Here is a 14,623-nt window from a genome sequence, read left to right on the forward strand (position 1 = left end):
ACTGTATCATACATCTATATATATATATATATATATATATATATATATAGATTGGTACAAAGTTTCAGTAGTATTAGTAGTAGTAGTAGTAGTAGTAGTCCATTCATCACAAAGTGGTGGAGATAAAAGGTCTCATGTTCAATCATCAGCAGCCAGTGAAGCCCATGATACCAACTTTTGCTCTACTTTTTCCCTTCTCTTTGTTCCTGCCATGATAGATGGCAACTGCAAAAGATCACGCTTCGATGGCTGTGGGGAAGAAGGTGTTCAGAAAGTTAAAAAAAAAAAAGTTGCAGTAGACGATCCACATACAACTCTCATGGCGATCGATGGTTGGTGAAGAAAAGTAGGCTGGATTAAGACTTCCATCGAGTTAGGTCACCTTAGTCTAACATCTGATGATATCGATTGCTGTAAATGCTTTTCTAGTTGCTCTAAGAATGGTGACGACAGACCTTCGTCATCTTGGACAGAAACTCGAACAAATCCCAGACTTCTTGATTGGAGATTCTACATACGATGCAGTAGCTGAATGCCTCTAAGAACCATGGCAACCAACACTAAAGAAGCGTTGACTCCAAAATCCAAAATTTTAATGGCATAATATTTATGCAAAATTGACCTTCCATATTATATTAGGTAATTAGTTGATTTAAAAGCTTAAATTATTAGTAGGTAATAAATCAACAGTATAAATCGGACCCTGAGGTTTGAAAGGCCCAACCCAACTAGAAGTACACGTTGTACTTTATTAATATATGGGCCGGAAAGCCTGGCCCATATATTAAATTATTTAAACCCGCGCTGCCTTCTCTATCGCGTCTCTCCTCTGCTCGAGAGTACGAAATCCATCTCTGCTAGCTTCGTCTCCTTCGTCAAGCCATCTGTGCTTCTTTAGCATCTCTTGTAAGCCTCTTGGAGTACGTGTACCCGGGCCAGATACCAGAATTCGCCGTAGCCGTGAGTTCTTCCATCATTTTGCCAAATGCCCATTTCGCCTTCGTCCTCTTGTTTCTCTTTAGATTTCTCTCTTCTTTTTTTCCCTCTCTTTTTATTGTACTTTTTAGGGAGCCCAAAAGTTTCAGGGCGAGCTTAGGAAGAAGCTTTTGGAGAGCAAGGATGTCTTTGGTGATGACATTGATGAGGTTGTCGAGATATGTGAACAGGCGAGTGGCAAGCAATTTTGGCTAAGACTGCAGTAATGTTTGTTAATTGTATTTTGTTGTTTTGTTCTTCTTATTAAATAATTTAATTGGTCTTTAGATTTGATTTAATGATGAATAACTAGTAGTAACAGTAAATGCTAAAGTTTTAACCTGCCACTGGAGGAACGTCTTTGATCCTCTTATAAGCCTTATCAAATTCAATCAGAATACGATTTGATGATGGATATGAGCTTAAATTAACTAAGAACAAGCTGATTGGCCACTCTTTTATCTTTTTAATAGTTTGCTTGAGCCAATACGAGTATGATATAATTAAATGATGGAATGAAGGCTAAAGATAGACTCGAGTTGCTTCCTTATTATCTAAGGACTAAGATAAACCCTCTGTTATGTAACACCTAGACTTCTCATAATGTGCACATCAGTTTAATCTTTGGCAAATAGAGAAGCATGGGAAATGAAATGAGATATAGTCTCCTATTTCCTGTGCATCTCGTAGGATTGACCATGAAGATGCTATTTTCTTACTCTGGTTGTGTCAATTCTTCTTAATTAGAGGAAGTTGGTTCTACTTTCTCCAAAAGATCATTATCTCCTTTTGTAGCTATCCTGCTGATAGTTGATAATTAATAAAGAAATGAAATCTAGATTCTAGATGCAATATATGGATGCCGCATTTTCTAATATGGCTGCACAGAGAGAATAATTCTTTTTCCATGTGCATAAATACATGGTTTACATGTTCTCACTGATATCGTCAATAATGGTTTGTTGATGTTGATATCTTTCTGCAACTTCGTCTAAGCACTCACTAGAGACTAAGTTCAGAGAATTTGTGATATCAATCTGCAAGTTGGCCAACCCATAGTTATCAAAATTGGATTTAATGTTGACCCAGTTAGAGGTTAAGTTATTGGGATATTGGTTCAATTAGTGGGTCATCCGGTTGGATTACTAATTTATTTAGGATTACTTCAATTATTTAAATAATATACTTATAACTTTAGATAATTTTAAAAACTATAAAATTATCTATAAAAGCGATGATATTGTATTTCTTCCATTATTTAGACATTTTAACTAATATTAAGGTTTAAGTACATCAAATCATATGACTTGTATAACATCACATCTTAATTACACTTTTAATTTTAAAAAATATAATTATCTTAAATTTGGGACTAAATTTTTCTTAGGTAAAAAAGAAAATAGTTCAATATTAAGGACAATTAAGTAATTTTGAAAAAAAGAGTAATCCAGTCGGTTTGTAGAAATTTGTCCCGGTTGCACTGTTAGCTAGTTGAACCGTCGGGTCGGCCGGTTTTATCAGCTTAATTATATTATCGGTCCGATAATAAAATCGAATCAGTTTGGTGGTTAGTTCACCAGTTCATTGGTCCAGTCTCGTTTTGATAACTATGGACCAAACCTTAATAATCTAGGCTGATTCATATTGTTCAGCAAATTTTGCCCCATATTTGGTGGTTCACAAAATGTATGCCTATATTTCAACAAGTCCGAAGTTCCTCACTACTGTTTGGTCCATGTCACTTTGCCTTATCCTAAAGCTGTGTCAGTCTACTCCATTTGTTCATGTTTCTCTTCGATCTGTTGCAACTAAAAAGGTGTTCACCTAACTCAAGATTCAGGTGTGGCTTTCTCTTCTTGAACTCATATTCACGCTTTACCAGGAGTTCCTTCTAAAATTGCTCTATGACCAATGTTCAACTAATTGCAGACCTGTATTACTTTCTTAAGCTAAAATCCAAAGTATAAAGAGAATATATCTAAATAGTATTATAGTACCTAATGGTGTTAATGTCTTGTTTACTTATCTTCACTAGAAAGAATTCCAAAAGAATAACAGTTATCAACACCACATGGCACACCTGCAAAGTTATAATTGGTCCTATAGACTCTATCATTCGGCACAATGATCTCCTGAATTTCAGGTACATCATTTTTCTTTATTATTTCCATTGGTCAAGATCATATGTTACTGTTCCTTGAAGCAATAGTGTAGAAATTTTTGTGGAAGCAGTAGCTTTGCTCGTATGGTGTTTGTATGGAACTCTTTGATGGCTTGGCATATATACTAAGTGTGTCGTGAAATTGTTATACACTACGTATGAATATAATAAATTTGTAAAGCATTTCATCTATTAGTTGTAGAAAACCAGAAATATTGTAAGTCTTGATCAGGGTCTTCTCTTTGGACTTTGAGGAGGTAAGGACTGTAAGGTGGTTGTACCTGGCCCATTGGAGGAGCTTTTGCCAATACTGCATCAGTTATTTCTGTTACATAATTTCATATCGTCTTAATAGACAATAGAAGATTGATCTTAGCAAATCCTCTGTTCTTCTGCAGTTGCTATATAAGTGAGGTTTAACTTTCATCCTCTTACGTCAAACATGCCATTCATATCAAGAAAATCTCCCAGATCTATCACGACTTAATCATGTTGAACACTGTGGCGGTACATTGTGATAAACTGTTATGGCATTATGATGTCTAATATACAGAGAATTAGGTCAGAAGGATGCTTAGAAGGTCAGGAAAAAAGTGGTGGAATATTCAAAAAGATTAGAGAGACGCACGGTACTGTAATGCTTTACTTTGGCACAGCAACGGATGTTCAGTTTCAGATTATAAATTATGCTGTTGGTGCAGAATAGAAAAGTAAGGACTTATTCTGCAAATAATGAATTATAACAAGATCGTGCAAATGGATCCAGGGAAAATCCATATCCATATGGAGGAGTTTGAAATTTTTAGTGGTTCTTTATTTTTCAAGTACTGCCCAGCAGAAATCATTAAGATTCTTCTAAATACTATCCTATTGATATCTAACTAGCTGTATTTTGCTTTTCGAAAACTAGATCTTTGCGAACTTCTTGCACAAGGCATATGGAGGTCCAGGAACGCTCCTGGTGGAGCCTTCTACTGATATGCTGCTCACACTCAATGAGAAAGAACTCCCAGGAACTCCTGAGGCAGCAAGGGCAGCTTTGCTATGGCGCAAAACCACCAGGAACGGGATATTTGGTCTTCCTGGCAATCAAAATAAGTATTTCAAGTCCAATTCCTGGTTGTATTTCCTTAAAAGACCTTGCCCTTGTAAAAATGAACACAATTATTTGTAAAGCAACTCTTCCAAATAGCAAAGAACATTGATTTCATCTTTTGTCATTGAAAGATACCCTTTGCCCCAAATTTAAACAGGTTTTGGTGCCAAGCTTTGAGTTGTCTAACCAACAATGATGAGTTTCCCTTATGTTTGGGATGAAAAAGTGGATGTACACCACACAGGTTGGCTTTATCCTTTTTTTTCCAGATCATAGAGAGGCAAAATCTGACATCCTTTCTGATATCCAGGTGAGTACAATATGGAATATTACAGCTCTCTCTCTTCACTTTACAGGCTTTCCTTACAAATATCACTTTCATTTTGCATTGTTCGTGAAGGTCATTCCAGCACCAGCATGCTAACTCCATGAACCATCCTGTGACTTTGTATCAGAGTGCGTCAGCTACCATCTTTTCTTTTGGAACAGCGGTGGAAGAAGTTAGAACCTATTCAGCTTCCCTGTTCAGAGATGCTCTGCAATGAAGGACGCCATTGCCGAACTCTCCCTGCCGACTGCGTGCCGCTGCTTCTGTGCCGATCTCTCTCCTGTTTCGATGCCTGAATCATTCCCTGAACACAGAAAAGAATACTGAGAACAGAGCCTGAGGGCACTATACTGGATTGATTGCATTTCTGAGTTCAAGCAGCTGATGACTTTTTCAGGAAATTTCAACAAAGATTACAAAGGATTTTCTACCTGATCATTGTTCAACAGATCATGTTGGCTTGCTCTACCAACTTGCTTGACCTGATCATCATGCGGCCTCCCCCTCTGCTGCTGTTGCCTTTCGATGAATTCTGACTCAGTTTTCTTCATCTTCTCATACTGCCTTGCCCTCAAAGCCTTTGTCACCTCTGCGTCACAGAAGAAATACAGAAAAAGATTCACTTCTAGGAACAGTAGGAATGGACACATCAAATGCCAACAACTTAATGTTTTGCAGAAGAATTTAGAACCTTGTGATGTTATGAGCCTATACACTTGTCCAAGCAACAGCGTGTCCTTGGCCTTGAGCAGCTTCACTCTGGTCAGCCGCACCCGCCCGCCGCCGTCCGGTTGCTCCTCGGAATAGCAGAGCGTGACTAGTGCAACGTAGTGTCCCGGGTTGCTCGTCATCACATCTGCGGCGCTCGTCGGCCAGTAAAGCCTCTCCACCTTCCCTCCCGGGTGTTGGATCACCACCGCCGCCGCCTCCGCCGCCTGGCAATTCCCCATCCCTCTCTTCCTCTATGCAACTTTAATGTATATGAACTTACGATGGCTGCTCGGGCTGTTGAAGACTTGGACATAGGAGTGACATCGCAATGATGTTTATTATATAAGAAGGGGGGGGGGGGGGCAACTCAACAACCAACCATTCCCTGCGAGGAATACGCTCTTTTTTCCCATAGTAGTTGGACCACTTCCACGTGGCGTGATGTCAGTGGATAATGGTGGTAACGGACTCACTGTGGGCGTGGTTGACGTGGCACGGATATGAGGCAAAGAGGGGGGGGGGGGAACCCGGTCGGGACCCAGAGCGTGAGATTCTTCTATTGGGCCTCTTCGTGGGCCCCAAGTGATGGGGAGATGACATATTTGCTTTTTACCACCTTCAACGGATGAAATGAATGGATGGATGACATGAGGAGGCAAAGGCTCTCCTTTTCTCTTATAACCTTGTCCCCCCTATACATAATTATCCCTTTGAGATTTTCTCAAATTAAAATTTTTTTTCCTTTCTTTTTTATATATTTTTAGTCAATTATAAAGTTAAATTATTTATAACGTTGCAATCTTCACCCTTACAAAAAGTATATTAGGCTAAATCACAAAATTTTCTTCTTTTCTTTTTTAATGATGTTAGTTAGATTTCACCTACTTGTGTAATCGTTCGTAATAATAACTCAATTAATAGTTTAATTGTAGCCCAATTGCCTACACATAACACAAGAGAGTATTTGTTGCTTAGTGTACCACTTGAGATTATGAATGATTAAATTAATCATGGGAATCTGCACTTGCTTAAATGACTCATTAACTCATTATTCTAATACAATGTCACAGAAACAAGACTTGAACAAGTTGGGCTTAGCAAGTCTCTATTTAACTAAGACAACCACCTGCAACTTTCCTTAAAACTAGCCATTCATTATATAATCCTATCTAATTATTTTTAAGACAAGATAGCTAAGATCAACTACCACACCTAATTTATATTTTGATCGGACGGCGATTGTACATTGTACGAATGGTTGGTGGATATTCTATGGGGCCCCACATCTTAACAATATATATATATATATATATTTACCAGGATGGACTAGGTAAAATATGTTTACCAAGGTGGACCCCTACTTATAGATTATGAAGTGATTAATTTACTCATTCATTCAAAGTTATTTACTTTTGAAAAATAAATCCTTTCTTTTCTTGTTGTGCTCATGAAGTCTTTAATTAATTTCTCTTCCTTCAAAGGAGTCCCTGTTCAAGAGTCTATATTCGTCAATTTATTCCACATACCAATTTAATGCAATTTATGAGGCCATGTGCAGTTGTTGGCCGTCATGGGGTCACATAGTCTAATTTTCATGCAGTTTTATTCAAAGTTCAAAGCTAATCAAGAGGCCAAGGGTAGGATCAATATTACCTAGATGCCTAAGTCTAGTATCAAATTACTATTTATAGGTTCATGTGGGTGATTAATATTGCAAAGGATTTCATGGTTTGGTGGTCTTGGAGATCACTTCTAGTCATTAATGGAGCGATGCTGATGGCCGAATCTAACGGGCAATTGCTCTTTATCATAAAAGTTTCACTTATATTTTTATAGTGATTTGAAACTCACGGCATCCGTTCACTTGTGAAATATAAATAGTCTTTTTCTAATGTATTAATTTTTTTTCTTCTTATTTCATATAATTTTTAAAAATCATTCACTATATATTGCACCTCTTTATCATAGAAGTTTCACTTGTATCTTTGTAGTGATTTTGAACTCATACTATTTCACTTGTGAAATATAAATATATTTTTTTCAGTGTGCACTAATTCATTTTTTTCTCTTATTTTATACAATTTTTAAAAATCATTTTAATATTAAGCAAAAATTATTATTTTGCTCATAATTAGACAACACATGCTTACTACTACTTTAGATCCAATCAAAGATATTTTCATCATTTAATTGAAAATTTTACCAATTCTCAACACAAATTTATTATTCTTCGTTACTTTAGTATTTAACTTTATATCGAAAAGCGTTAAATATAATAATTGCTTATTATACTAATATTTCATTAAACTATAGAATAGCTTATACCGGTATTACCTCTCTTCTTCTGATATTAAAAATTAGTGTGCTTATCCTAGAGTTAGTCTTATTCAACATATAAACGAGAATAAAACCTAATGAGCCCAAACAGTACATGTGGATCCAAAAGTGCAAACACACATGAATCTTGGGTTTGTAATTTGTATTGTCTCATTAGAGGACATGGGATTCCCCATCAAAGTGTGATTGTCTGCTTAGAGGAGGATTATGGATGCAACTTTTGCTCTGGTGTAAGAGATCAGAGCTAAAATATCCGACAAATGGACAGAGTGTGAGAAGAAAAAGAAATGCAAAACCTGAGAAGAATTGCAGCAAGGAAGTAATATTAAAGTTGGAGTTGGTGTGCTCCCAGTCTCAGTTGGCGAGCTATGTGAAAGTTGATGACACACACCAACTTGATCTGCTCTTTCTCTGCTATAATGCATTGCAAGTGTCCGTAATGTCTGGATCTCACCCTTGTGCCATGGTCCCATTTCTCCCTTTTTGTATGCCTAGCAACAGGCAAACCCAACCCCATCTCTCTCTCTCTCTCTCTCTCTCTCTCTCTCTCTCTCTCTAATATATAGAGACACTTGGTCTTTTTGGACTAGATAAATTTTACTAGTCTTTTTCTCTCAAACTGTACACATATTTTTAAGTAGTGAGGAGAAAGAAGAATGGTTTGAGCTAAATAATTGCAGCAGTATGGCACACAAGCTCTTTAGTACAAGAGTGTCAGAATTCGTACTTGCGAGCTGTGCGCTTGTATGTGAGAGAATGATTTATAAATCTACTTACAAGTAATTGATTCGAATGGAGCACTTATTACAATCTGTTGATTAATGCCCAAGATCTTGGTCCGAATCATAATATTGACTTTTCTGAATACTGAGGTGTGCAAAGTTTAATATATAAAAAAAAAATTGTAGTCTAATTCGCAAAATTATTCTTGCTTCTAAATAGTAATTGAGAGAGAGGGATTGGGATTTGAGATGAGATCAGGCTTCCCCCTAATGGCTAATGCAATTGACTGTAGAGTTCTAAGTTGGAACCCAAGTTTTTATTTTGGGAGCCCAATCAAGCCCACAATGTTTTCAACATAATATTGGGAATATTTTCAACAATGGGTTGCATAATTTCACTCCTGCATGGAATGCTAAAAGTTTGCACAATATTAATATCAAAATTTCACGTTAAATTCTTATGGCTTATCACATGTACAAAAGGAACATACGGGAAAGCAAATCTTAACAAACAAATTCATTAGGATTTCGTTATACGGAGAATTAAAAGAAATGAAATCAACACTATGCTATATTACCAGAAGATCATAGATAGGAAGGATAGATAAACTTTCAGTGTTAGGCCTGGTTGCAAGATCAATAAGAGGGGATGAACCTGTGGAGGTTGAAGGGCAAGGAGTAGAATTCCTCACTTCTGGGATCTTTCTTGAGGGATCTGAATTTGTCCCACCAGTGATAACCTCTGTCTTTTCTAACAGCACTGTCATGCACATGAAGGGTGTTGTCCAAGAAATACGCCACAAAGCCCGCGACAAATGGCTTTGATGAGAATATTACATTGATAATATCATTAAACTGCAAAAGTAATCAGCCGTCAGTTAAGTTGTTTTAACGAATTCAGAAATGAAATCTATCGTGGTTTTCACATACCCATCTTGCACCAGTGTGAACAGGACCATAACTGGCAACCGCCGAATACTCGTTGAAGTACTGCGGAATTGATAAGCCCATGAAGACGGAGAACCCTAAGATGAACTTAGTCCTGAAGCTATTAAGGTTGCAGAACTGAAGGAAACTCAGACCTGCAGCACCTGTTGTTCATGCATGCCAATTTAACTACATCTTCGAGGTAATATAGTAAAAGCCTGCTCTCAAGTAAGAGTGAAAGACAGTCGTTTTGAATGTGGTAGCTTACCAACATATGCAAAGAAAAGGCAATATAGTGCTGCAAAAATCGGTGCAGGAATTGATGCAAAAACTGCTCCAAACTTTCCTGGATTGAGAAGAGAAAAAGAAATTAACCAGTCTACAAACATGGAAGGTTGCAGCATGTATGTTTGTTAACGATGCACTGACATTTAATACGTGTATTATTCTTGTGATTACATACCAAGTTGTATGACATGAAGATTTTTGACCTCAAGATGCACAAGCCAAGCACTTATAAGCAATAGCTACATAGGATGCAAATATGACGAGATGAACTGACTTCTTCTGTAAAATTAATTAATAGCTTTCACCAGATAATTTATAACAAGCGACAAATAATTATCCTGGGAAAATGATGATTCCTGAGCAATGCAATCATTTGGTTCCCCTATGGCAGTGACTTTTATTATTTAAGAAGGCTTCTGTCAAGCTTTATCCTAAATGCGAAAAAAAATTATGACTTAACAAAGGAAAAAAGGACATTGATCAGGATTAGATGCAAATTTTTTTTTTAACTTGTCTCATACTTCTGTCAGATGATTCGTGAACTTGTCCAACTAACAATGACAACTGTGCATCACAATAACAATGACAACTGTTCATCACCAAGAAGAACCAGTCCCATCAAGCTGCCCAAATTAATTCAGTAAAGTGTCGTAGTGGATCATTTAGATCAGTAATCTGTATATTCCTAGAAGCAAAAGAATACTTAATTTACCGAGAATAGAAAAGAAGATCATAAATCCAGCAGATATTTGCACGACTCTTCGACTGCCAACACGTGTCAAGGCTAGCAACCCAGCATTCTCTCTGCAGAAAAGAAAGCAGCTTTTAAACATAAGGAACCTTATATCTTTAATAGGTGTTCATCTGATTCTTACACTGATACTGAAGAACCATTTAAAGTTCCGAACAATCCATCCAACAATATACCAATTCCCTGGAATAAAATCCAAGTTGTCATGACTCAGTCATTTAAAGCATGTAGTTGGTTACTTGATGACAGTTTCAAGAGTGTAGAAGATTGCACTTTTTACCTGCCAACCTACACCACGACTGAGAATAGAAGCAGGCAACATTGTAGCACTTGCATATCTTGAAACAGCAATGAATGTACCAGTTGACTACAACAATACAAATATATAGGAGTCAAAACCAGTCAGCAAAGTGTATCCTATCACGTCAGATGATTGAAGCTATTGAAAACTATGAGACAAAGCTTGAATCCTAGAAAAGAATCTTATTTTAGGAAAGAGCGCAAACAAACCTCTACAAGGGCAATAAACGAAGCAGCCATCATTGCAAAAATGTCACCAGCATTAAATGTAGGCGCTCCCCATTGAAAGGGATATGGAACTCTAATCCTATAATTATCGTTATCAAAAGGTTGTCATTAAATTAGTCATAATCAAATACTATCTCAGGAGGGAAATAACCAATCCATACCAGGGAGCTCCACCAATAAGCCCAGAGCGGTCAGTTCGACAATGAAACTGTGTCTTTGGTCGTGCATGCCGATATGCTCCACCCACAGTTAGCAAGTATGCATAAAGCCACACAATTGCAACTGAGAATATGACAGCAAACCGATCGAAGACATGCTTCTTAGCATGTATAATATGAGGTACATACTGTAGAAAATGGACTGATGACCAAGTTAGCAACTTCCAGTGAGCAGGATTGTAGTTTGGTGAATATCTATTGCTCATGATAACCTACCTGTGAGAATATTAATAACAAAATTATCTGCGGAAGCCCAATCTCAATGCACTTGGCAACCTGATAATTGTGGCATAATTAGTATCAGAAGTAGTATAAAAACATAAGCAACAGAAAAGCGTAACAGAGCACCAGAGGTAATTCCAGAAGTTATTTTCTTTACAAATATATAAAGAACTAAAAGCAAGCTTACCCCTGGAAAACCAAGCTCGTAAAGCCCAAATCCAGCTAGTGCAACTAGAGGAACTGCTGATAATGGACTTAAATGTCTGAATGTTTATAAAAGAGCAAGTTCAGCATATAGGGGCACTAACATGGTTACCATACAAAAGCCTGTTCATACCAACCTAGTAACATTACGCCAAAGGCCACTGAACCCAATTATAATCGGAACAATTGAAGCAACAAGCAGAGCACCTTGGGTTCCTCGCATGATGCGTAAGAATTTCTTCAAACAGCAAGTAAATTTGTCAATTTTTCAATGAAATTGAGTTGGATTAAACATGAACGCACATAAATAATGTCTTCCAGCAACCTCATGAGGATCAGGTTCATCACTGTAACGACTAGCCAAGATGATAGAAATGGTAGGCACGACAAAGGTATATGAACCTCCAATCACAGCCGGTAAGCGAGTTCCAAGAACTGTCTGGAGTAGGGTGTTTATACCAGCTACAAAAAGCAATGTTTGGATAACTCTGGCTTTTTCCTCCTAATAGAATGAAAGTTAAAAATCATCAAAAATAAATGCAAATAAAGTATCACACTGGCTCCCAAAGATGAGTAAAACTTTATCCATTGATATGAAAAGAAAGAGGAAGAAGTAAGTCTCACATTTCCTCCACCCATCTGAGGAACAAGTGCAGTTGGGATGATAACAGTCGTGCCCAGCATGACAAGAAAGTGTTGGAAACCAAGAAGAAAGGCCTCAGCTACATCAGAAACACCAAAATGCAAAATGAAAGAAGGTAATAAGATATTAAGATCACAATAGCAGTCTAATATTAGACCAATAGACAAAGCAGCCGGTATACTCCTCAATAGTATGTAAATAAAATTTTGACACTTAATAGTCCGCAACTAATAAAATTACAAAAAAAGGGCACAAGTAATTAAGAGAGAGTCTCTGCAAGCATCCAATAGTTGAAATCTTTGCCAATAAACTATCACAACTAACTAATATGCGTTCCAATTTTCTAAGACATAGAATCTTTAGAAATTATTTACTATAAACTACAGAATTCCAAAGTGGTGAAGAGGCCCCAAAATACATCAACTACTTCCTAAGAACAGATTGAAAATAAAAAAACATTAACCTTAAGGACTACGTGCACCAAGATATAACTAGACAAAGCCATGAAACATAATTACTCACGCCAAGGAGGAGGACTGGTGATACAATACGAAACATTGGGCAACTGATCCTTCACTGGATGGGGCTGTAACTCGTCCGCCTTCGGAGCCGGCGCTGCTCCTCCGCCTCCACCTCCACCTCCACCTCCACCTCCAGCCATCTCTGTTCCTCTCCTCTTCTTCCTCCTTTCTCCTCACAAACCCACTAAAAGAAAGCTAGAGAAAGTCCACAAGAACCCCAAAATTTCACAACAAAGACTTCGAAAACAAGCTTGAAATAAAAAACCCACCAAGAAAATCCCTGATTCTGAGCAATAAGTGGGTCAAAATCCAAACTTTCACCACCCAAATGACCAAAACCCACCTCAGAAAACCTCCCAAAAATACCCAAAATTTACAATCCTGCTCCTCTGCTTTGAGGAAAGCTTTCCTTATTCTTTGCTCCTTGCTATACTTGTCTTCAGCATTAAGTAAAAGGACTCTTTCCTACAGGAAAAGGAGTTGAAAGAGAAGTAGAATAAAGATCGATATCTTCAACTCAACCTTTCCTACTATCCCTTTCTCTCTCTTTCTCTCTCTTTCTCTCTTACCAGGCGGCAGAATGCAGCGGCTTTCCACACACCAATGCAGCTGCCGTGCTTACAGTCTAAAAGTATTTTGGCTCTCTCCTGCTACTATAACCACGTATTAAATTGAGAACAAAGACAAGTTAATCATGCTGGTCCACTAATAAGTTGTAGTCTCCCTATTTTAAAGAAGCTAAGCCGCCTAGTATAGAAATTATTTAGAGAAAAAAATACGCAATCCTCAATCATCTACGACAGAGCATAATAATGGTAAAAGATTTAAAATATAAAAGGAAATAAATTTGCAATGACTTGGTGACCTTTTCTTTTGTCGGTTCCATGGAAGATATTATTTTGGATGATCAATTTCTGTACGTAGATTAGAGTGTCTATAATTATAAACATCAAGATTGAGACATAATTATCTTATTATTATTATCATTACCATCATTATTGTTGTTGCTATCAACTAGTCAAGTGGAATGTTCAACTTGAATACGGAGTAATAACTAAATAATGAGAGGAGCCTTTTTATTCTGTCAATTATCATTTACTTTTTAAAACTCAGTAATATTTACAAACTATTATTTTTTTCATAACACATAGATATTCTAAACTATTGAAAAGAGTTACTCATGAGAAGGTAAGAATATTTTAATAAAGAATGAAATATATATATATATATAATAGAAGAAGTATTTAAGATATTTTTAATAATTTAAGATTAATTAATATGTAAAAGAAATATGGTAATTTCAGAAGCCTAAATATAATTATTCCTAAAAAATTTATGGTAAAATTATGCCATACCTCCTTTTAGAGGGAATGTATTTTATCGAAATTAAGGAGGATAATACGAGGTTATCAGTAATAAGAGCAAATAAAATGAGGTAAAAGATATGGAATAGAAGTCGGCGGAAGAGAACAAAATAGTGAACGATATAGTCTTCGCGCCTTTCCAGGGCAACTTCGTGTAGACCCCACGTGTTGACTCACAGTGTTGTTATCCGGAGGAATTATCTGGAAACCCTCTTCTGCCCTTAAACATCATAAGATTTATTCTCTATATAATTTTATATGTTATCGTGACTTGCCAAGATAAAATTAAGATATTTTTAACGTATTAAATATATTTTATCACCGTATACTTATATTCAAAAATAATTTAAAATTTTGACAGTATTATCTCAAAAATTTAGGTGTTTTATTTTGAAGCAGAGGAGGATCAAGTAATATAATCCTGGATATAAGTTTTGTTAAAAAGGCCATGCGCACGTCCTTTAAAGCTTCAATTTGCTTTGAAAAAAGGGAAGACCATCTCGGTATTTGGGTCAGATGGCTAAACACCGATTGGTCTCGTGATCCTGATCCTGATCCTGAGCCCACTTCTGGGAACCAAAAAGAAAACAAAACTCGTTGCTGGCTGCTGCTTAATCTAAAGCGTTT

The 14,623-nt window shown here is 36.8% G+C and overlaps 2 protein-coding genes and 1 long non-coding RNA gene across 3 annotated transcripts; 1 reads left to right on the forward strand and 2 right to left on the reverse strand.

Annotated features, from left to right (window-relative positions):
* The first annotated feature begins 839 nt into the window (after positions 1–839).
* LOC140782371 (uncharacterized) lies at positions 840–4,328 on the forward strand. The gene is made up of 3 exons (XR_012107854.1): positions 840–960; positions 1,068–1,166; positions 4,047–4,328. It is a non-coding gene; the product is annotated as an uncharacterized lncRNA (long non-coding RNA).
* Positions 4,326–5,592, reverse strand: LOC140782362 (uncharacterized). Its single transcript, XM_073128888.1, has 3 exons — positions 5,252–5,592; positions 4,992–5,149; positions 4,326–4,864 (listed from the first exon to the last, which is right to left on the reverse strand). Exons 1-3 carry the CDS (start codon positions 5,508–5,510, stop codon positions 4,745–4,747), a joined length of 537 nt encoding a protein of 178 aa, XP_072984989.1. The 5' UTR covers positions 5,511–5,592; the 3' UTR covers positions 4,326–4,744.
* A 3,169-nt stretch (positions 5,593–8,761) lies between these two features.
* LOC140790568 (nucleobase-ascorbate transporter 6) lies at positions 8,762–13,330 on the reverse strand. The gene is made up of 14 exons (XM_073140700.1): positions 12,634–13,330; positions 12,093–12,190; positions 11,794–11,970; positions 11,606–11,706; positions 11,452–11,527; positions 11,259–11,318; positions 10,986–11,170; positions 10,807–10,903; positions 10,577–10,663; positions 10,421–10,479; positions 10,258–10,349; positions 9,526–9,603; positions 9,261–9,421; positions 8,762–9,185 (listed from the first exon to the last, which is right to left on the reverse strand). Exons 1-14 carry the CDS (start codon positions 12,770–12,772, stop codon positions 8,967–8,969), a joined length of 1,629 nt encoding a protein of 542 aa, XP_072996801.1. The 5' UTR covers positions 12,773–13,330; the 3' UTR covers positions 8,762–8,966.
* Between the last annotated feature and the right edge of the window lie 1,293 nt (positions 13,331–14,623).

The sequence above is a fragment of the Typha latifolia genome, chromosome 1 (genome assembly GCF_019914945.1).
Source record: "Typha latifolia isolate L0001 chromosome 1, TyphaL0001v2, whole genome shotgun sequence".
NCBI lineage: Eukaryota > Viridiplantae > Streptophyta > Magnoliopsida > Poales > Typhaceae > Typha > Typha latifolia.

Excerpts from the sequence above, each read along its gene's own strand:
- LOC140782362 (XM_073128888.1), bottom strand. The coding sequence starts at position 5,510 with ATGGGGAATTGCCAGGCGGCGGAGGCGGCGGCGGTGGTGATCCAACAC. Across the intron at positions 5,150-5,251 it reads TAGGCTCATAACATCACAAG|AGGTGACAAAGGCTTTGAGG; the intron begins GTTCTAAATTCT and ends TCTGTGACGCAG. Across the intron at positions 4,865-4,991 it reads ATCTGTTGAACAATGATCAG|GGAATGATTCAGGCATCGAA; the intron begins GTAGAAAATCCT and ends TTCTGTGTTCAG.
- LOC140790568 (XM_073140700.1), bottom strand. The coding sequence starts at position 12,772 with ATGGCTGGAGGTGGAGGTGGAGGTGGAGGTGGAGGCGGAGGAGCAGCG. Across the intron at positions 12,191-12,633 it reads CACCAGTCCTCCTCCTTGGC|CTGAGGCCTTTCTTCTTGGT; the intron begins GTGAGTAATTAT and ends TTTCTGATGTAG. Across the intron at positions 9,186-9,260 it reads TTCACACTGGTGCAAGATGG|TTTAATGATATTATCAATGT; the intron begins GTATGTGAAAAC and ends TTACTTTTGCAG.